The 18,341-nt window shown below is 35.4% G+C and overlaps 1 protein-coding gene across 1 annotated transcript; it reads right to left on the bottom strand.

The window, feature by feature from the left end:
• Window positions 1-15,317: 15,317 nt before the first annotated feature.
• Window positions 15,318-17,864, bottom strand: LOC131229156 (DNA topoisomerase 2-like). Its single transcript, XM_058225037.1, has 6 exons — window positions 17,725-17,864; window positions 17,509-17,634; window positions 17,003-17,273; window positions 16,039-16,225; window positions 15,739-15,803; window positions 15,318-15,645 (listed from the first exon to the last, which is right to left on the bottom strand). Exons 3-6 carry the CDS (start codon window positions 17,039-17,041, stop codon window positions 15,535-15,537), a joined length of 402 nt encoding a protein of 133 aa, XP_058081020.1. The 5' UTR covers window positions 17,042-17,273; window positions 17,509-17,634; window positions 17,725-17,864; the 3' UTR covers window positions 15,318-15,534.
• Between the last annotated feature and the right edge of the window lie 477 nt (window positions 17,865-18,341).

Below are 18,341 nucleotides of genomic sequence, written 5' to 3'. Positions count from 1 at the left end.
TTTTTACCAATGTGCTTTTGGAGCGACGTGGAGTATAAACCAAATTCCATGGATTATGATTTTCTATCAATTTTGATCAAAAACGACTATAAAACGTAAATAACCCAGCAGTTGTACTTTTGATTTTTTCTAAATGCTATCATCTTGTTTAGCATCTTAGATTTGGTAGTAAATGGGTATATTTCAAATGCAAGTAACTATTTTTTTTATTTTTTTTTTTAAAGGATAGGAAAGTCATATGTGTAACAAAAGTGACTCTATGCTTCTAATATATTAGACATATAACATGCTAATGATACTTCAATTCTATCCAATTATTTAAGCTCTTTGTTGGGGTTAAATGTAAATCATTTATAACTTAAAGCCAAACAAGACAGGCTGTAAAGATGTAAATCATTTATAACTTAAACCATTAACATGCATCCAAAGCTCAGCAATCTCATGTGTCATAGCAATAAATTATTGGTCATTGTATTATTGGTTAAAATAAAATTGTTCATCTCCATTCTTTGTTCATATGGTTTCCCCGGTGGTTCAAAAGAATTTATTTTATACCATCTAACAAGAATTTTCTTGAATTAGTTCACCCTAATCATAACTAGCGAAAGGAATATACCTAATTCACATTCGACATTGGCAAGCTCAACAAAAAGAATTTATTTTGTACAGACCAACAGAGACCAGCAATCCTCATTTTATCCAAAGCTCAGCTGGACCGCACATAGGAAAGAGTGGGGATTATGGCATCCACCGTTGAGACTTTCGTAGGGCCCACAGCGATGTTTATTTGTCACCCAACTTGTTCATAGGCTGACACAGACATAGGGAAAACACAAATATCAGCTTGATTCAAAACTTCTGCTACCCTAAGAAGTTTTTAGCAGTGGGTCTTCGATTCCCACTATTTCCTATGGTGGGCCCACTTGAGCACTGGATATGCTTCCATTTGGGCTCATGCCATAAAATGAGTTGAAAAATAGATGGCCTGCATGGATAAGACACACACATCGCAGTGGCCCTATAGAGTTTACTCGCATGCTTGAGTTACAAAGTATGCAATTCACCTTCTTTAACAGAGACATTTCATCAAACACAAGTTGTGCACACCTTAAACATTCACAACAAATGATGAATGGCAAGACTATTCTATGTCTGCATCCATTGTATACATGGTATACATCTATTGCAACCCAGGCCATCTAGATCATTGGTCCCATTGTTTACCAGACATGGCCAACGAACCCCCACTGCGGATTTATAGATCTAAAAATTAAAAACCTAAATAGAGAAATGAGTACCTGGCCGGGGAAGAGATGAAGGGCAGGGGCTGCTGGCCGCACCAGATCTGGAGATGATGCAAGTGAGGAAGAGAGAGAGAGAGAGAGAGAGAGAGTCGGGGTGGGAAGAAGCTGGGACCGAGACGGAGAGAGAGAGAGTGGCGCGGGTCTGGGAGAGAGACCGGGACGGCGAGAGAGAGAGCGTGGCCGTTGTTTGGGGTGGGGGGGACCGTGGCTGGTGGTCGATGCTCTATGGACCCCACCATGATGTACATGTTTCATCCATTCAGTTCATCCATTTTTACAGATCATTTTAGTGCTTGATGCAAAAAACGATAGGGATATAAATCCTAGGTAGGCCACACCATAAGATAAAATTAATGAATAGATATTCACAATTAAAATCCTCCTAAGGCCCACTATACTGTTTATTTGGTCATAAAGACCCAGATGAAGGGAAAAAAAATATCAGCTTGATCCAAAACTTTTATGGCCCCCAAAACATTTTTAATAGTCAAAATTCATTCAACACTATTTCCTGTAATGTGGTCCACTTGAGATTGAGATATAACTCATTTTTTTATCATCTCATAAAATGATATATAAAAATAGATGGACGGCATAGATGATACACATACATCATGGTGGGCCCCACAAAGCACCGACCACCAGCCATTGGCCGGTGTCAAGGGGAGTAGCCAATCTGTTCCCCACCATAGCAAATATATGTGATTTAATCTCCATGTTTCCTACTGTATGGTCCACTTTAGCCTTCGATCTAGATGATTTTTGGTTTCATGCCCTATAATAATATTTTAAAATATATAGATGGTTTAGATAAGACATATTTTTAGGCCCTATAGGGCCCCTTATACCCTAAGCATCCTGTGGGGCCCACTATGATTTATTCAATTTATCCACTCCATCCATCCATTTTAACATATAATTTTATTACCCAAGGTCAAAATTGAAGCCTATAAAAATCTGAAGTGAACCACATCATAGGAAACAGTATAAATTGAACGTCTACCATTGAAAATTTTTGGGAGGCCACTGAAGTTTTGGATCAAGTTGATATTTTAGTTTTCCCTTCATCCATGTATTTGTGATCTATTGAACAGGTTGGATGACAAATCAAAATCACTATAGGCCATAGGAAGATTTCAACGGTGGAAATCATTATTCCCACTGTTTCTATGGTATGGTCTACTTGAGCTTTAGATATACTTTAATTGTGGACTCAACCCACTAAGGGCCTGTTTGGATGGGTGGATTGGAAGGGATTGAATGGTTTTAGGGTGGATGGCATGGATTTCAAGGTAATGATGGCGTTGTCAATGGATTGTCTTAAGATCCATGGAATTGCTATATTCCCCCGGATTGCTATATCAAGTCTGTTTGGCACACTCGGCCAATCCCGGGATTAAACCTTCCCTTCCCTTCCAATCCCTCGAACCAAACATGTCCCAGGAAAATTTAACCGAATTAGGGTGGATTGGATGGGATTTAAAGGTAATGATGGTGTTGTTAGTGGATTGTCTTAAGATCCATGGGATTGCTATATATCCCAGGATCAGATCACCCAGTTTATTTGGCATGCCCAGCCAATCTAGGGATTTAACTTCCAATCCCTTCCAATCTACCTGTCCAAACGAGCCCTAAAATGATCTGGAAAAATGGATTGACGATGTGGATATCATAAACCGTGACTTTGGGCCACGAGCTTAAAAATAAAGTCAATCCATGACTTGGGTGGGCCACACCACATACTATAGTTGAGAGGGTTACCCTCCCATTAAAACATTCATAATCATTTATTGGGCCCACCTAGATGTGGTTCATAGATCCAGCCCATTCCCAAGTTTCACACACATCCAAAACTCATGTGGGCCCCACCAATTAAATGCTTTTATATGTTTTAGGGATGTCTTCACATAGTTTTAGATGCTATGGCTCACCTGAGTTTTGTATACGACTATTTTTTGGACTTAAATGGGACACATCAAATGCATGGTGTTGATGTTCCACATACATCATGGTGGGGCACACACAGATTAACCTCATGGGAAGTTCCCATGAGGTGACCTTATATTACCATTTCACTATTTAGGTAACTCCTTCGTGGGTTTTACGCTAACCGTGTATTGCCCACCTTGATATATTTTATGTATATCGACACCGTCCATATATTTTTCCATCCTATATTTAGGATGTGATTTCGAATCATAAGAACTCAATAATCTCAGGTGGGTCATGAAATCGCTCTTATGATGATTTTTTCACCTTTGGATTTTGTTGTTTTGATGAGGCTGTATGTTGAATTCTAGGGGTTGTAGGGTTTGATTTTGTTTTCTTGTTAAAGATTGTTCGATTCTACAAGTGGTGTTTGGAAACTAACCTCTGATATTAATTTGATTCCATTTGGGGAAATTTTTGTCTGTGTCAATGTCTTGTGTTTCTGCAAGTTCTAGGGTTTTTAGTGAGACTTATGTGTTGTGTTTTACTGTTTTGGAGTCCTTAGAGCTAATATATGGGGGCCGACCTTGGATGGGTGGAGAGCTGGGAATGCGTTTCATGGAACAATCTCTGCCGCCTGATTGGTGGACTTAATACAATTGGATGGATGTCAGTCATCTTCTTTTTTTTTTGAGATTCCATTTGGCTATAAACTATATTTCAGTTCCTTATTAATTAACAAGCAGTTTAAACTATATCTAAGCTGTGTAAGTTTACATCTCATTGCTTTGGAGATGAGTTAATAGCCGAAAAATGATAACATGAGAATGGCCTATACTAATGTATGCATTTGGTACTAATTCTTAATGTTGGCAACTCACCCACCTTACACCTGGCATACCTGTACCTCTCTAAAGGTCACACTGATTGGATGATCTTAACTATCTGAAATTGCCGTTTGGACCATTTTCTTTTTGACTATCCTGAGGAACATTGAATTGTACTATTCTTTTTAAACATCTATACGCTTCAATCTCCTTTGGTCTGCACTCCTATTGTGTTGAAGGGCACATCTATTCTGTTGGGTAGAACACTTATTTTAATATCACAATGATTGGACAATCTCAACCATCTGATATTACCGTTGAATTTAGACCATTTTCTTTTTTATCAAGGTATTGAGGAACTTTGATTTGCACTCTTCTTTAAACGTGTATATTTTTTTCTTAACCTCGAGTTAACACTCTTCTTCGTCTTCTTCTTCTTTTTCTTTTTTCTTTTTACGTTTACATGTTTTTAATCCCACCTTTTATATTGTAGGCCACATCCATTCAATTTGGTATAGATCCCTTTTTTTTTCAATTTTTCTTGTCAAAATACAAAATCCAGTTTTCTTTTTTAAAATATATAATTTTTTACAATTTTTCAATTTTTTCACAATTTTGTTTAATTTCTTTTTTTTTTTTTCAAAATATCATTTTTTAATCTCACTTTTGTTATATAACTTTTTAATTTTTGTTGTCAAAATACAAAATCTAGTTTTCTTTTTTAAAAAATATATATATATTTTTTACAATTTGTCAATTTTTTCACAATTTTGTTTAATTTTTTAAATTTTCTTTTTCAAAATATCATTTTTTTTATCGAAATCTTATTATATTACTTTTTAATTTTTCTTTTTAAAATATAAAATCTAGTTTCCTTTTTTAAAATATATATATTATTTACAATTTGTCAATTTTTTCACAATTTCATGTTTAATTTTTTAAATTTTCTTTTTCAAAATATCACTTTTTAAATTCACTTTTGTTATATAACTTTTTAATTTTTCTTGTCAAAATACAAAATCTAGTTTTCTTTTTTAAAATATTTTTTTTTTTACAATTGGTCAATTTTTTCACAATTTTGTTTAATTTTTTAAATTTTCTTTTTCAAAATATCATTTCTTAAATATCACTTTTGTTATATAACTTTTTAATTTTTCTTTTCAAAATACAAAATCTAGTTTTCTTTTTTAAAATATATATTCTTTTACAATTTGTCAATTTTTTCACAATTTTGTTTAATTTTTTAAATTTTCTTTTTCAAAATATCATTTTTTAAATATCACTTTTGTGATACAACTTTTTAATTTTTCTTTTCAAAATACAAAATCTAGTTTTCTTTTTTAAAATATATTTTTTTTTTATAATTTGTCAATTTTTTCACAATTTTGTTTAATTTTTAAAATTTTCTTTTTCAAAATATCATTTTCTTATCGAAATTTTTTTTTCTAAATTATCAACATTATTAAAAGTTCTTAATTTTTATTTTAAAATTATCAACATTATTAAAAGTTCTTAATTTTTATTTCAAAATCTAGATTTTTATAAAATTACATTTTTTTTTAAATCTAAAATTTTTTCTTAAACATTGTTAGTTATTTTTCTAAGCTTTTTAACCTTTTTTTTTTTTCAAAATTCATAATTTTTTTTGTTCTTAATTTTTAACTTGAGCATTAAAGACGATTTAGGACCGTCTTTAATGCAGACGGTCTTTGACAGTTTCAAATGACCACTATAAGACGGCTAAGGACCATCTCTAATAGAGACGGTCTTTGACAATCTCAAATAGAGACTGCTAAGGACCGTCCCTAATACAGACTATTTTGGAGTGTCTGATAAAACCAGTAAAAGATGGCCGATTACCGTCTATAATTGAGACGGTCCATCACAGTCTCAGATTACCAATAAAAGATGGCCAATGACCGTCTCTAATACGAAAGGTCTTTGACCGTCTCAAATGACCGCATATGAGACGGTCAAAGACCGTCTCGAATAGAGACAATCCTTGACAGTCTCAAATGGAGACAGCTCAGAACCGTCCCTAATACAGTCTATTTTTGACAGTCACAGATTACAGGAAAAGACGGCCAATGACCATTTCTAATTGAGACGATCCTTGACAGTCTCAAATTACCAGTTAGAGATGGCCAATGACCGTCTCTAATATGGACGGTCTTTGACCGCCTCAAATGGTGGCATATAAGATGGTCAGAGACCGTCTCTTATTCCAGACGGTCAATGGCCGTCTTTTATCTGCAGTTAACGACGGTTTTTTACCGTCTTAAATGATTTGTGGACGTTCAAATTTTTAAGACAATATTAAGTGTAAGTGCTATAGTTTATATCCCTGTCTGTTGTCAAATTTGTGGTGCCAAATCACTGTTATATATAACTTGCATAAGTGAAGCTCTCTCAAGGATCAACATTCATAAACAAGCTAAGCTCACAACAAGCAAAGCATCTTGAATGCAAGAACTGCTCACAAGACAAGACTCAAGCTGCAAGACTTCAAGAAGAGTACAAGGCAGTTTGTAAAGAACTCAATACTTCAAGACTCATACTTCAAGGTCACTAGTTCCTAATGTTTCAATGTCCTTTCTTCATGGTTGAGGTTTGACTGACCTTAGAAGTAGGTCACTTTGGATACATAAATCGAATGTTTATTTTATATAAGTTTGGTCTGTTCTTCGACTAGTCCTAGGCCTTCTTCGACTAGTCCTAGAGTTGCTTCGACCAGTCTAAGAAATTCCTCGATCAGTCGTGAGTTTGTTACAAATTTCGGATAAAATCTGTTAGGCTTCGACTAGTCCAGGAATCTGTTCGACCAGTCGAAGGAACAGTGTCGACTGCATCTTCGACCAGTCGAAAAACTTCGACTCAAAATCCAGCGATGTTTTTCAGGTTCTTCGACCAGTCGAAGGTGACCTACGACCAGTCGAAGGAGACCTTTGACCAGTCGTAGAACGGTCAAAGCTTATCGCGCCTGATTTTTCAAATATCTGTTATTGCTTCGACTAGTCGAAGAGCTCCCTAGACCAGTCGAAGACGCGATCTGCTCACCTATAAATAGTGCACGAATCTCAGAAGAAATTATCGAATTAATTAATCCATTCAAGCCAATCTTCGTCGAACTTCTGAGAGATAATTCTATGCTCCATCTAAGCTAAGTGTGCTTATTTAATATTCTCTTTCCTTAGCTTTATTTAATTGATTTTGTTTCTGCTATTCCAATCTAATTTGATAAGAGGAATTGTTATTCCCTTTCTTTGGAATCAAAATCAATTAAGGCAAGCCCTATTTGGTTTAATTTAAAATCTATTAGAATTAGAACCATTGTAATTGAGTATTGGACATTGAACTTGGACATTCAATCATCTACTCTGATTTGGTTCTACCGGGCTGCTACAACGAAGGAGATAATCAGGTATTTTACATTTAATTGTAAATTCCTTTCTGTTTTGGTTTCTTTCAAGATTTGCCAGAAAAATCTTGTTGTATTGGTTATCTGAGGAGAGCCAGGAAAACTCAGAAGTGGGGTTTTTTAATTGTGTAAGCCCACAGACAAAGACACAATTGTAAAGGTTTTAGGTGAACCTGGGAAAACCTATTTTGTTAGTGAACGCTAATATCCCCTGTGTGAGGATATTAGGAGTGGAGTAGCATTCTGTGTGGCTGTTGTTTAACAGTTGGTGAACACACAGGCGAACCACTATAATCCCTTGTGTTGTGGTTGAATGATTTATACTTCTGATCTTTAATTATTCTTTTGTGGGATGTATGTATGGTGGTGAATGTTGTCATTGTGAGAATTTTGTAATAGTTTAGAATTTATTTTCTGCTATTCCTTTATCAGCTTGATATTCAATTTCCTTTAAAAGTTGTTCCAGCAAGGTTGCCCTGCCATTTTTATGGTGTATGGCTGTCCCTAGAACAATACATTTGTGATTACAATTTATTTTAATTCAGTTTGTATTTATTTCTGTATTCCTCTTCGGTTTGAGATTTGATACAAAGATCTTTCTAGAAATAAGGTTGTCCTACCATAAACTCTGGTTTTTGGTGTAAGGTTGTCCTTAGAACAACATTTGTATCAACCTCTCAAGATCTGAATTTTGAGGTTATTTTACTACTTTCTTGCATTGTGATTTATTTTGGCTATTATATTCTTTTTAATTCCGCTGTTATAAGTTTTATTTGGCATTGTCCTATTCACCCCCCTCTAGGACATATAGCTAGGCCTTTTCAAGTGGTATCAAAGCCTAATAACTCTTTTTTATTCTTGGATTTAATTCCTGAGCTAACGATTTAAGCTATTTAAGATGTCAAATTTTGATAGCCTTTCAGTCACTAGGCCTCCACCCTTTGATGGCTCCAACTATGCCTATTGGAAAGCCAGAATGAGGATCTTCCTCAAATCAATGGATGAGAGTGTGTGGCAAGCCACAGCAACTGAATGGAAACCTCCTATCATGGAAGTTACTAGGGTTGATGGTTCAAAATCTATGAAAGTCACACCATATTACGAATGGACCATTCTTCAGAAAAGTGAGAGTAGTGCAAATGCTAAAGCACTGAATGCAATTACTTGCGCACTATCACCGGATGAGTTCAAAAGAATCATTTCCTGTGATACTGCAAAGCAAGCTTGGGATATATTAGAAATGACACACGAGGGTACTACAATTGTCAAAAAATCTAAAGTCCAACTCCTCACAACCAGATTTGAAGAAATTCATATGGAGGAAAATGAAATGTTTATGAACTTTTATACTAGATTAAATGACATTGTAAACTCAATGTGGGGTCTTGGCGATAAAATCCCAGAAAGTAAAGTGTGTGCAAAAATATTACGCTCACTTCCTGAACGGTTCAATTCTAAAGTAACCGCGATCCAGGAACTTCGTGATACGGATAATATGAGGGTAGAAGAACTAGTTGGTTCTCTACAAACCTATGAGTTAAACTTTAAAGCTCCTAAAGGTAAATCTATCGCACTAAAATCTTCTAAATGTAATTCATAAGAAAATTCTGATTCAGAAGATGATATGGCTTTTTTACCTAAGAAATTTTACAAGATTTTCAAAAGCAAGAAAATGGTTGATTTTCAAAAATCAAATGATAAAAAGAAGTTTAGACCCAAATCTCGAAAATCTTTGAAAGATAGTTAATGTTACGACTGTCAAGAATATGGGCACTTAGCAAATAGAGGTCCTAAAAGGGACAAACCCAAGAAGAAGGGTATGTTGGCTACATGGGATGAATCATCTGATTCTGAAGGTCTTCTGAATCAGAAGATTCTGAAACTGAGTCGGGCAATGAGGTTAAAGCTCTTATGACTCTAGCCAAATTCACATTTTCAGATAATGACTCAACAAGTAAAGAAAATCTGAGTAGTGAATGTGAAAATGAAGATGATCTTCAAGACGCTTACAATGCCCTATATAAGAAAAGTTGTAAAATTACTGCCAAACTTAAGCTTCAAAAAGAAAAGTTTTCTAAACTCAAAAAATGTTTTGAATCACTTGTCTTAGAAAAATCACAAATTTCAGATTGTTTTGAAAAATCAAAATGCGATTTGGAATTCAAAAACTCCCTAATTATTTATTTAAAATCTGAAATTGAGAAACTTAAAACTGAAGTATCTTCTCTTCTGAGTCTAAAGGACACATGGAAATATGCCCAAGGTGATCCAAAGTTAGAAAAACTGTTATCCGGATCAAGAAAATATGGCGATCGATCCGGGTTGGGCTATGATAAAAATCTACCTCTTAAACAAAAGTATACTCCACCTATGTTTGTTAAAGGAGAGTCCTCAAACTCAAAAGAGAAAAGTACTTATCAAGATTTTTCTAGAAATTCAAAAACTTTTCAAAAACCTAGAAGCAGTCATGTCAACTTTAATCAGAAACGAAATCCACTAGCTGAAAAGATAGTTGATTTACTCAAGGAGCTCTTAAAATCTAACTCTATAGGTCATTCCTACAAATATACACAAAAGAAGACCAATTATGTTCCTAAACCCAAAACAGTTATGAAATGAGTTCCTAAAGTTACCTGCTTGGTTGCTCACACTGCTTTCAAAGCAACAAGTCATTCAAAGTGGTACCTAGACAGCGGATGCTCCAGGCATATGACAGGTAACAAAGCTTTATTCACGGATCTGAAAGATATGACTGATGGTTCAATCACATTTGGTGATGGTAGCAACTACAAGATTATAGGCCAAGGTACGGTTCAACTTTTTAATCTTCCTATGTTTAAAAATATTTTATATGTTGAAGGCTTAAAACATAACTTGCTTAGTATATCTCAAATATGTGATAATAACCATAATGTTCGGTTTTCTAATCAAAGCTGTGAGATACTAAACAATAAGGGTTCTGTACTATTAACTGGACGTAGAACGTCTGAAAATTGCTATATTATTAGCGAATCCAGCTCATCTAATCAAACATGTTACATGGTCCATACAGACGAGACTGATTTATGGCACAAACGTCTTGGACATGTACATTATCGAAATTTATATAGATTGAGCAAACGAGAACTTATAAGAGGTTTACCCAAACTTTAGAAATTAGATAAAATATGTGGTGAGTGTCAGATAGGCAAACAAACAAAGAACTCACAGAAAAAGGTAAATTCAAATACCACATCAAGACCACTCGAACTTCTCCACATGGATCTGATAGGACCTACCAGAACAGAAAGTCGTGGTGGGAAAAAGTATATCCTAGTAATAGTTGATGACTTTACCAGATTCACTTAGGTAGTCTTCTTAAGGGATAAATCTGAAACCTTTGAAGAAGTAAGAAAAGTTTTAAAAAGGATTCAAACTGAAAAATCTTCTCAAATCAGTAAAATTCGTAGTGATCATAGATCTGAATTTGAGAATAGCAATTTTGAGAAGTTCTGTACCGACCAAGGAATATTACATGAATTCTCTGCTCCCAAAACTCCACAACAAAATGGAATTGTAGAAAGAAAGAATAGGGTGCTTCAAGAAATGGCTAATGTCATGTTGAATAGCATGAAGCTCTCTAAAAATCTTTGGGCTGAAGCAGTCAACACAGCTTGCTATATTATTAACCGAGTCTACACTAGTAAAGATAATAAGCATTAATTTAAGCATTGTGAGAATTTTGTAATAGTTTAGAATTTATTTTCTGCTATTCCTTTATCAGCTTGATATTCAATTTCCTTTAAAAGTTGTTCCAGCAAGGTTGCCCTGCCATTTTTATGGTGTATGGCTGTCCCTAGAACAATACATTTGTGATTACAATTTATTTTAATTCAGTTTGTATTTATTTCTGTATTCCTCTTCGGTTTGAGATTTGATACAAAGATCTTTCTAGAAATAAGGTTGTCCTACCATAAACTTGGTTTTTGGTGTAAGGTTGTCCTTAGAACAACATTTGTATCAACCTCTCAAGATCTGAATTTTGAGGTTATTTTACTTTCTTGCATTGTGATTTATTTTGACTATCATATTATTTTTAATTCCGCTGTTACAAGTTTTATTTGGCATTGTCCTATTCACCCCCCCTCTAGGACATATAGCTAGGCCTTTTCATTAAGGACGGTCAAGGGCCGTCTAAAAGTTTAGAGACGGTTTACAGCCGTCTCTAAAGTGTCTTTAAACCAAGGAATTTTAGAGACGGTCCAGAACCATCTCTAAATCCATCATTTTTTCCCATTTTTCACGTAGTGGAGAGAGGACTCCTTTAATCTTACACCTTCCCACCTCATCTCTTTTCTTCCTTCTCCACACATGTAGAAGCTCTCCTACATCAAGATCGACCTAAGGTTTATATCTAAGGATAAGGTGAGGGATTCCTTTAAGCTTGCAGTAATTTGAATTGATTGATACATAATTTGTCTTATTTTGACATATTTTCCTTTTACTTGATTTTTTTGCAATTAATTGATGGACTGTTATGAATTATTTGTCCACGTAAGAATTATGGTTAAGATATGATTTTAATTATGCATGATTTTTATGAATTCATGTTAAGTGATGGATACAAGTCTTACCCTTCACCAATTTTGAGAGCGATGCGTGTTTCCACTCTATATTGAGTTGGCTTTTTACTCATCTCGCCTTATTTTGTTGAGTTAGTCTATTTGTTATTCTTCTCTTTTATTGAGTTAGCTTATTACTACTCTTCTCCTTTATTAGGTCAGCCTTGTGGTACCTCCCTTTATGGCATGGGCATGTGTCTTAGAATTCCAAAACTCTCATAGTTTGACTTATTTCTCTATTGATGCAAGTGTTGTGTTAGAGGCCTCACATTTAGTGGTTCATATATTTTATCATAGTCATAATGTGTTTTATATAGTGACCCTCTTGGTCAACACGTTATTCCATAGATTTTAGATAGTGATGCATAAATTAATGTAAGTAATCGACCATGCGTGTTATATCACTTACGGGATTAATGTCACAAATAATCACTCAATGAATAAATTATGTCACATAATTCATCTGATCTGTGTGTTATGTCGTCTTAAGGTGTTCATGTAAATCCATTGTAATGTTGGACACATCGATAAATCTTCGTAGTATGGGATGCGGGACGAGTCGGGTTTTCTATGAATTATTTTTCATATTGTGATGATCAATACGTGTGATGGACCGCACACACTTTGCTAGGGATGTATTCATATATATTGGTTACGCATACTAATACCACTCACAGTGTGGAGTACAAGATGTATCAAAACCCTTACAGTATTCTTATATAACTCTTTAATTATTATTAATCTTAAAGGATAATCATCACTATGAGTAGGGCATTGACTCTTTCCAACCATATAGACGTTGCAGGTGAAGAACAGAGTAAGGATACGGGTGATGATTGTTCTATGAAAGATTTTTTCTAAATAAATGAGAAGGATAGCATTTCATTTAGATTTATTTTTCGTTGCAAACTTTGATAGTGTAATAACCTCCCATTTGAGAGGGCATTAGACAATTAGCTGAATTTTATATCTTGAAGAAATAAGAAGTACAGTTAATTTTATTCTTGTGAATGGATACCTTTGTGAACGTAACTGCATATGTTTTAAATGAAAAGAAAAAAAAGGGTGAGATATTTTAAGCATCAAATTATTACTTTATTAACACTTAAAATTCTCGGGCACGAGTATGTATAAAAATTTGGAGCATTACAAAAACTGCCCTTTATATATAGGCTCAAACTCTCTACCATATCGCATCAAGCCACCGAAGCTTGACCTAAAACCATTACCATCTGAGTTAAAGTATGTTTATTTAAGTCAATGAGACACATATCCAGTGGTGATTTCTTCTTACTTGGATAATGAGTAAGAGACCAAGTTGATTGCTACTCTTAAAAACCACAAGAGTTCCATAGGATGGACTATTGTGAATCTCAAGGGAATTGACCCCCTGATTTGCATTCACTGAATACACCTAGAAGAGAATGCCAAAACATCAAGGCAACAACAACGCCGATTAAATTCTAACATGAGGAATGTGGTTTAGATGGAGAAGTTAAAATTGTTGGATGTGAGTATTATCTACCATATATCTGATAGTCAGTAAGTGTGCCTAATTCAAGTGATACCTAAGAAGTCCACAATTACCATCGTAGCCAATACCAATAATGAACTCATGCCAACTAGAGTTATCACTTATTGGAGAATGTGCATTGACTATATGAAGTTGAATACCATTATAAGGAAAGACCACTTTCCCTTACCTTTTATTGATAAAATTTTGGAAAGATTGTCCGGTCATTCCTACTATTGCTTCCTATACAGGTACTCGGGCTAAATCAAATTGAAATAGCCCTTGAAGATTAGGAGAAGACCAGCTTTACATGCTCCTTTGGCAGCTTTTATTAATAAATGATGCCGTTCGGGCTATGTAACACTCCTGCAACATTCCAAAGATGCATGCTTAGTATCTTTTTAGACATGGTTGGGGAATTTTTGGAAGTGTTCATGGATGACTTCTCCATTTTTGGAAGTACGTTTGACAAGTTCCACGAACATTTAAATTTAGTTTTCACAAGGTGTGAAGAGAAGAACCTTGTCTTAAATTGGGAAAAGTGTCATTTCATGGTTCATTAAGGAATTGTCCTTGGACACGTGATCTCGTTCGTTGGAATTGAAGTGGACAAGGCTAAAATAAAATTGATTGCTAATTTTTTAGCTCCAAGAGGCATACTTAGCATTCACTCTTTTTTAGGTCATGTAGGATTTTGTAAGAGGTTCAATAAGGACTTTAGCCAAATCTTTAAACTATTGAGTAACCTCTTTCAAAAGGATATCCCATTTGAGTGTACTGATTCATGACAAGAGCTTTTACAAAGCTAAAGGGTATGTTGACAACCGCACCAATCATGCAGCCACCTGATTGGAGCATTCCTTTTGAAAATATGTGTGATACTAGTGACTATGCTATTGGGGTTGTTTTAGGCCAATTAAAAGATAAGAAACCATATGTTATCTACTACACAAGTAGAACGTTAAATGGGGCCTAAATAAATTACTTCACCACGGAAAATGAATTCCTTGTTGTAGTGTTTTCTCTAGATAAATTCATATCTTACTTGATTGAATAAAAAATTATAATGTTCACTAACCATACAATGCTCAAGTATCTTCTCTCAAAAAAGAATGATAAGCCACATCTTTTGAGATGGATCCTCCTACTCACTACCAGAAAACAGGGCAAAGGCTACAGATAAAAACCATAGCTAAAAGCCTATGGCTACGGTTAAGATCCATAGCACAACTGTAGCCATAGGTCTAAAAGCTATGGCTAAGGATACAATCCGTAGCCATAGAAATAATGGATACGGATTAAATTCGTAGCCGTTGCTTCTGTAACGCTAAAGTATTTACACCTACGGATTATATCTGTAGCTAAAAGTTGAGCAAGAACCGTAGCAATAGGCTTAAATTAGCAACAGCTACGGTTTTCAGATACAAGGCTACAGTTAATATCCGTAGCTAATTAAACTATGGGTACGGGTTAAATCCATAGCAATATTGTCCATAGCATAAAATTATATATAGCTACAGATTTTCAAATAAACAGCTACGGTAATAGCTATAGCTAATGCCTATTTTTTTTAAAAAATAAATTAAATAATAGTGGCAGCTCTTACCATTGTAGTACACCCTGATGACTCATATAAGCTAATATAGATAAATACTTCATGGCTAAATCATTCATTCATTCAATCAAACAAAATCATTCATTCATTCAATTAAACACAATCATTCATTTCTATTCACAAAAGTACAATGCCAACATAATAGTTATATGTCTATTTAAAATTCTCATTAACAGTAAGATCCAATGCCTTCTCGCAGCCAAATAGCTTCTCAACAATCGCAAGCGAAAACTCCATAGATGTGCATCTACTGGTTATCAATTTGCAATCAACTAACACCCTATTCTTAGCTTCACTTTGATCCGAAAGCTTACTGCACATGGATGATCATATACCTGTTTGATCTGAAGGAGAATCAATGTTATACGCTACCAGTCGTTCTTTTAGCTCGAGCACCTCATCATCTTCCTCTTCACTATCAACGGCAGTCGGCATTTTCTGTTAAAAGACCCAAACTAAAAAGGCAATGAGAAGTCCACAAAAATAGGGAGATACTTGGGAAATAAAAAGTTTCAGGATTTGCAAGCACACCTTTCTAGCAGGAGCCTTCTTCAGAGCTCCCCTGCCTTTGGGTTTTACCCCCTCAGAAACATGTCCTATGGAGAGGAAAAGATAACATGCATTGAGATGAATGAAATCTTCAAGATGGGAAAAAAATGGTAACTGACAATCCACCCATTTCGGGTTTCAATTTCTATGTTGCCGATTGGCGTGTATGTTCAAACACGCCAATTAGGTTTCAATTTATGTGCTACCAATTGGCGTGTACGTCCAAACACTGGCTTACTGACAAAGATGATTTTTTATTCATCAGAAAAGAATGATGCCTACCAGTTTCAATTGTAGTACTAACTGATGCTACAGATTCAACAACAGTATCTGCTTCATTGGCTTTCTTGGTGTTGTTCTTTCTTGGGTTCTTTCCAACTTGTCTAGAAGCCTTAGTGAGAGGCTTGCCTGCCCTGCCCTCCATCTGTCCTGTCACCTCCTCCACCTGGCCTTCTTCCTTCTCATGATCCTGCATCAATTGAAAATCAGACAAGAAAGACCCAAAAAAAAAAAAAGGAAAGTCATGTCCTCAAAATTGGGATGAGACGACATCCATAAAAATCAGCCACATCTATTTTATGGTTGATGCAAACAGACGTTTAGCATACAATTGCTAATTGAATGAAGCAAATGAGATCCCTGAAGCCAACAAAACATTAATCAGCCCAGTCTTAAGGCACTCAGTTAACAAGATGAATTTTAATCAAAACAAATACTATTGCTGTTGAAAGGCAACACACAATTTCAGATGATCCCAGTGAATTTGATTTCCATTTCAAGAAACAAGGATTGAATTGTAATGAAGTAGGATACACTGTTCATATCCATTATACAAGGGAACAAATTCCTGACCTTGAGAAGTTGAGGTAAGAGAAGCAGGCACTCTTTCAGACATTTTTTAAGGAAAAAATCGTGGTGTTGGATAAATTGTCATGCATCACTCATGAGTAAAGTCCGTTCTTTTCGAGTGTGTTTGGATGTTCCACTTCCAACAGCAGATGGGATGTACTCTACACAAATATGTATTAAGATATTCCTGTCTCACTCTATCGGTTCAGACCAGAAATTTAGGAAGAAGGAATCCAGCTTATAGTTTCTGTTTTCTGCACCAATGCCACCTCAAAGCGGGGAGCTTCAGCCAAAAGCTCCATACCAACCATTATTGGGAGTCACATCCAAACAAGCCCCTACATATAGCAAATAAAGTACATTTAAGAAGAGGAAAGAAGGAGAATGATGAGAAGACCTCATATATGCTCTTTGCAGTTAGAAGTCTATTGTGCATCACATGCCAATTGGGTTCAAGAACCTACGAATGGCGTACAAGGAATTATTGCAATGAACAAAAGAACTTTGGTTCCAAAAAATGACAATAAAACGATATGCCATTGAAAATAAGACAGAGCTTACAAAAATGTCAAATAATGTAAAAGGCTATTAATAAATTTAAGCATGCTGCGGCAAAGCACTGCAGAGCAGGAGATGGTTGTTCCCAATTTGTTAAAAGCACGAACCCCCTGTAAATATATTAGTAATTTAGAAAGCAATCAAAACCCACCCAAGAGAAATTAGTACTTGCAAAGTGCAAATGACCCTCTGCGAGTGAAAAACAGAAGTGCCTGCACATGCAAGAGTAGCATATGCACAAGATCCGAGAATTCATCTGTAAGTGTTTGGCACTTACAGATGCACGGCTACATGTAACACTCCTTACCACCTAAACATGTCTACATGAAAGAAACATAAACATACTTGATGGACTTGCCATGCTTCACAAAGTTGGCGGTTGACGTGTTTACAATGAAACAGGAATCGAAAAATCAACTGATACTTTGTCAAGGCTTTTCTGGAAATCACAAGGGACAACGGCCATTGCACCTATTCTTGTACCAAAATTTAATTACTAGAGAATATCCCCAAAGGATACTATGATTCAAAATGATAAAGGAATGCAAGAACATGACATACCTTGTAACTCAGAGAGAACGTTTCTAGGCCAGTGACACTTACTGGCTCTGTCTGATCATTACCATCAAAAACAGGCTTCTGAACTTTAGGAGTAGAAAGTAAATTTTTCATCCCATACTCCAGATCACTGAGACTCCCCAATCTATTAAGAAAAGAAGATCTTTCCTGTGTGTGTAATGGGAGGAAAGAAATATTAGGTTTGAGAAATCATACTTGCAAATCATCTGCGAGCACCAATCACTAGTGCTCCACAAGTAACAATGCGGTATCCGTCTGTGCTAACCAAGCCCGTTCATCTCAGTATTGTCCATATGATGAACATGACCTAGCCCAGAAGACATGCCAAACCGTTCATCAGGTGGACAAACATGTATAGTGAATGTGAACATTTGGTTATACCCTTTTAACTTTCCGTCTCTTTGTACAAGGGTGGCCTACGTGATGAGTGGGCCACCCAAACTTTTCAGCTATGACTCATACAAGGTGGGGTTGCTTGATTGATGAACCTAATGTCAAACACAAGCCACAATGGCTTGCATCAATCGTTTCAATCAGCATTTGTAGCATGTGTCTGCAGGTAACACTCATTCAATTCCCACTAACTCTATATTAATGCA

The sequence above is a fragment of the Magnolia sinica genome, chromosome 16 (assembly GCF_029962835.1).
Source record: "Magnolia sinica isolate HGM2019 chromosome 16, MsV1, whole genome shotgun sequence".
Classification (NCBI taxonomy): Eukaryota; Viridiplantae; Streptophyta; class Magnoliopsida; order Magnoliales; family Magnoliaceae; genus Magnolia; species Magnolia sinica.
The sequence above is the reverse complement of the archived record's forward strand: the minus strand, read 5'-3'. Positions and strand labels throughout refer to the sequence as shown.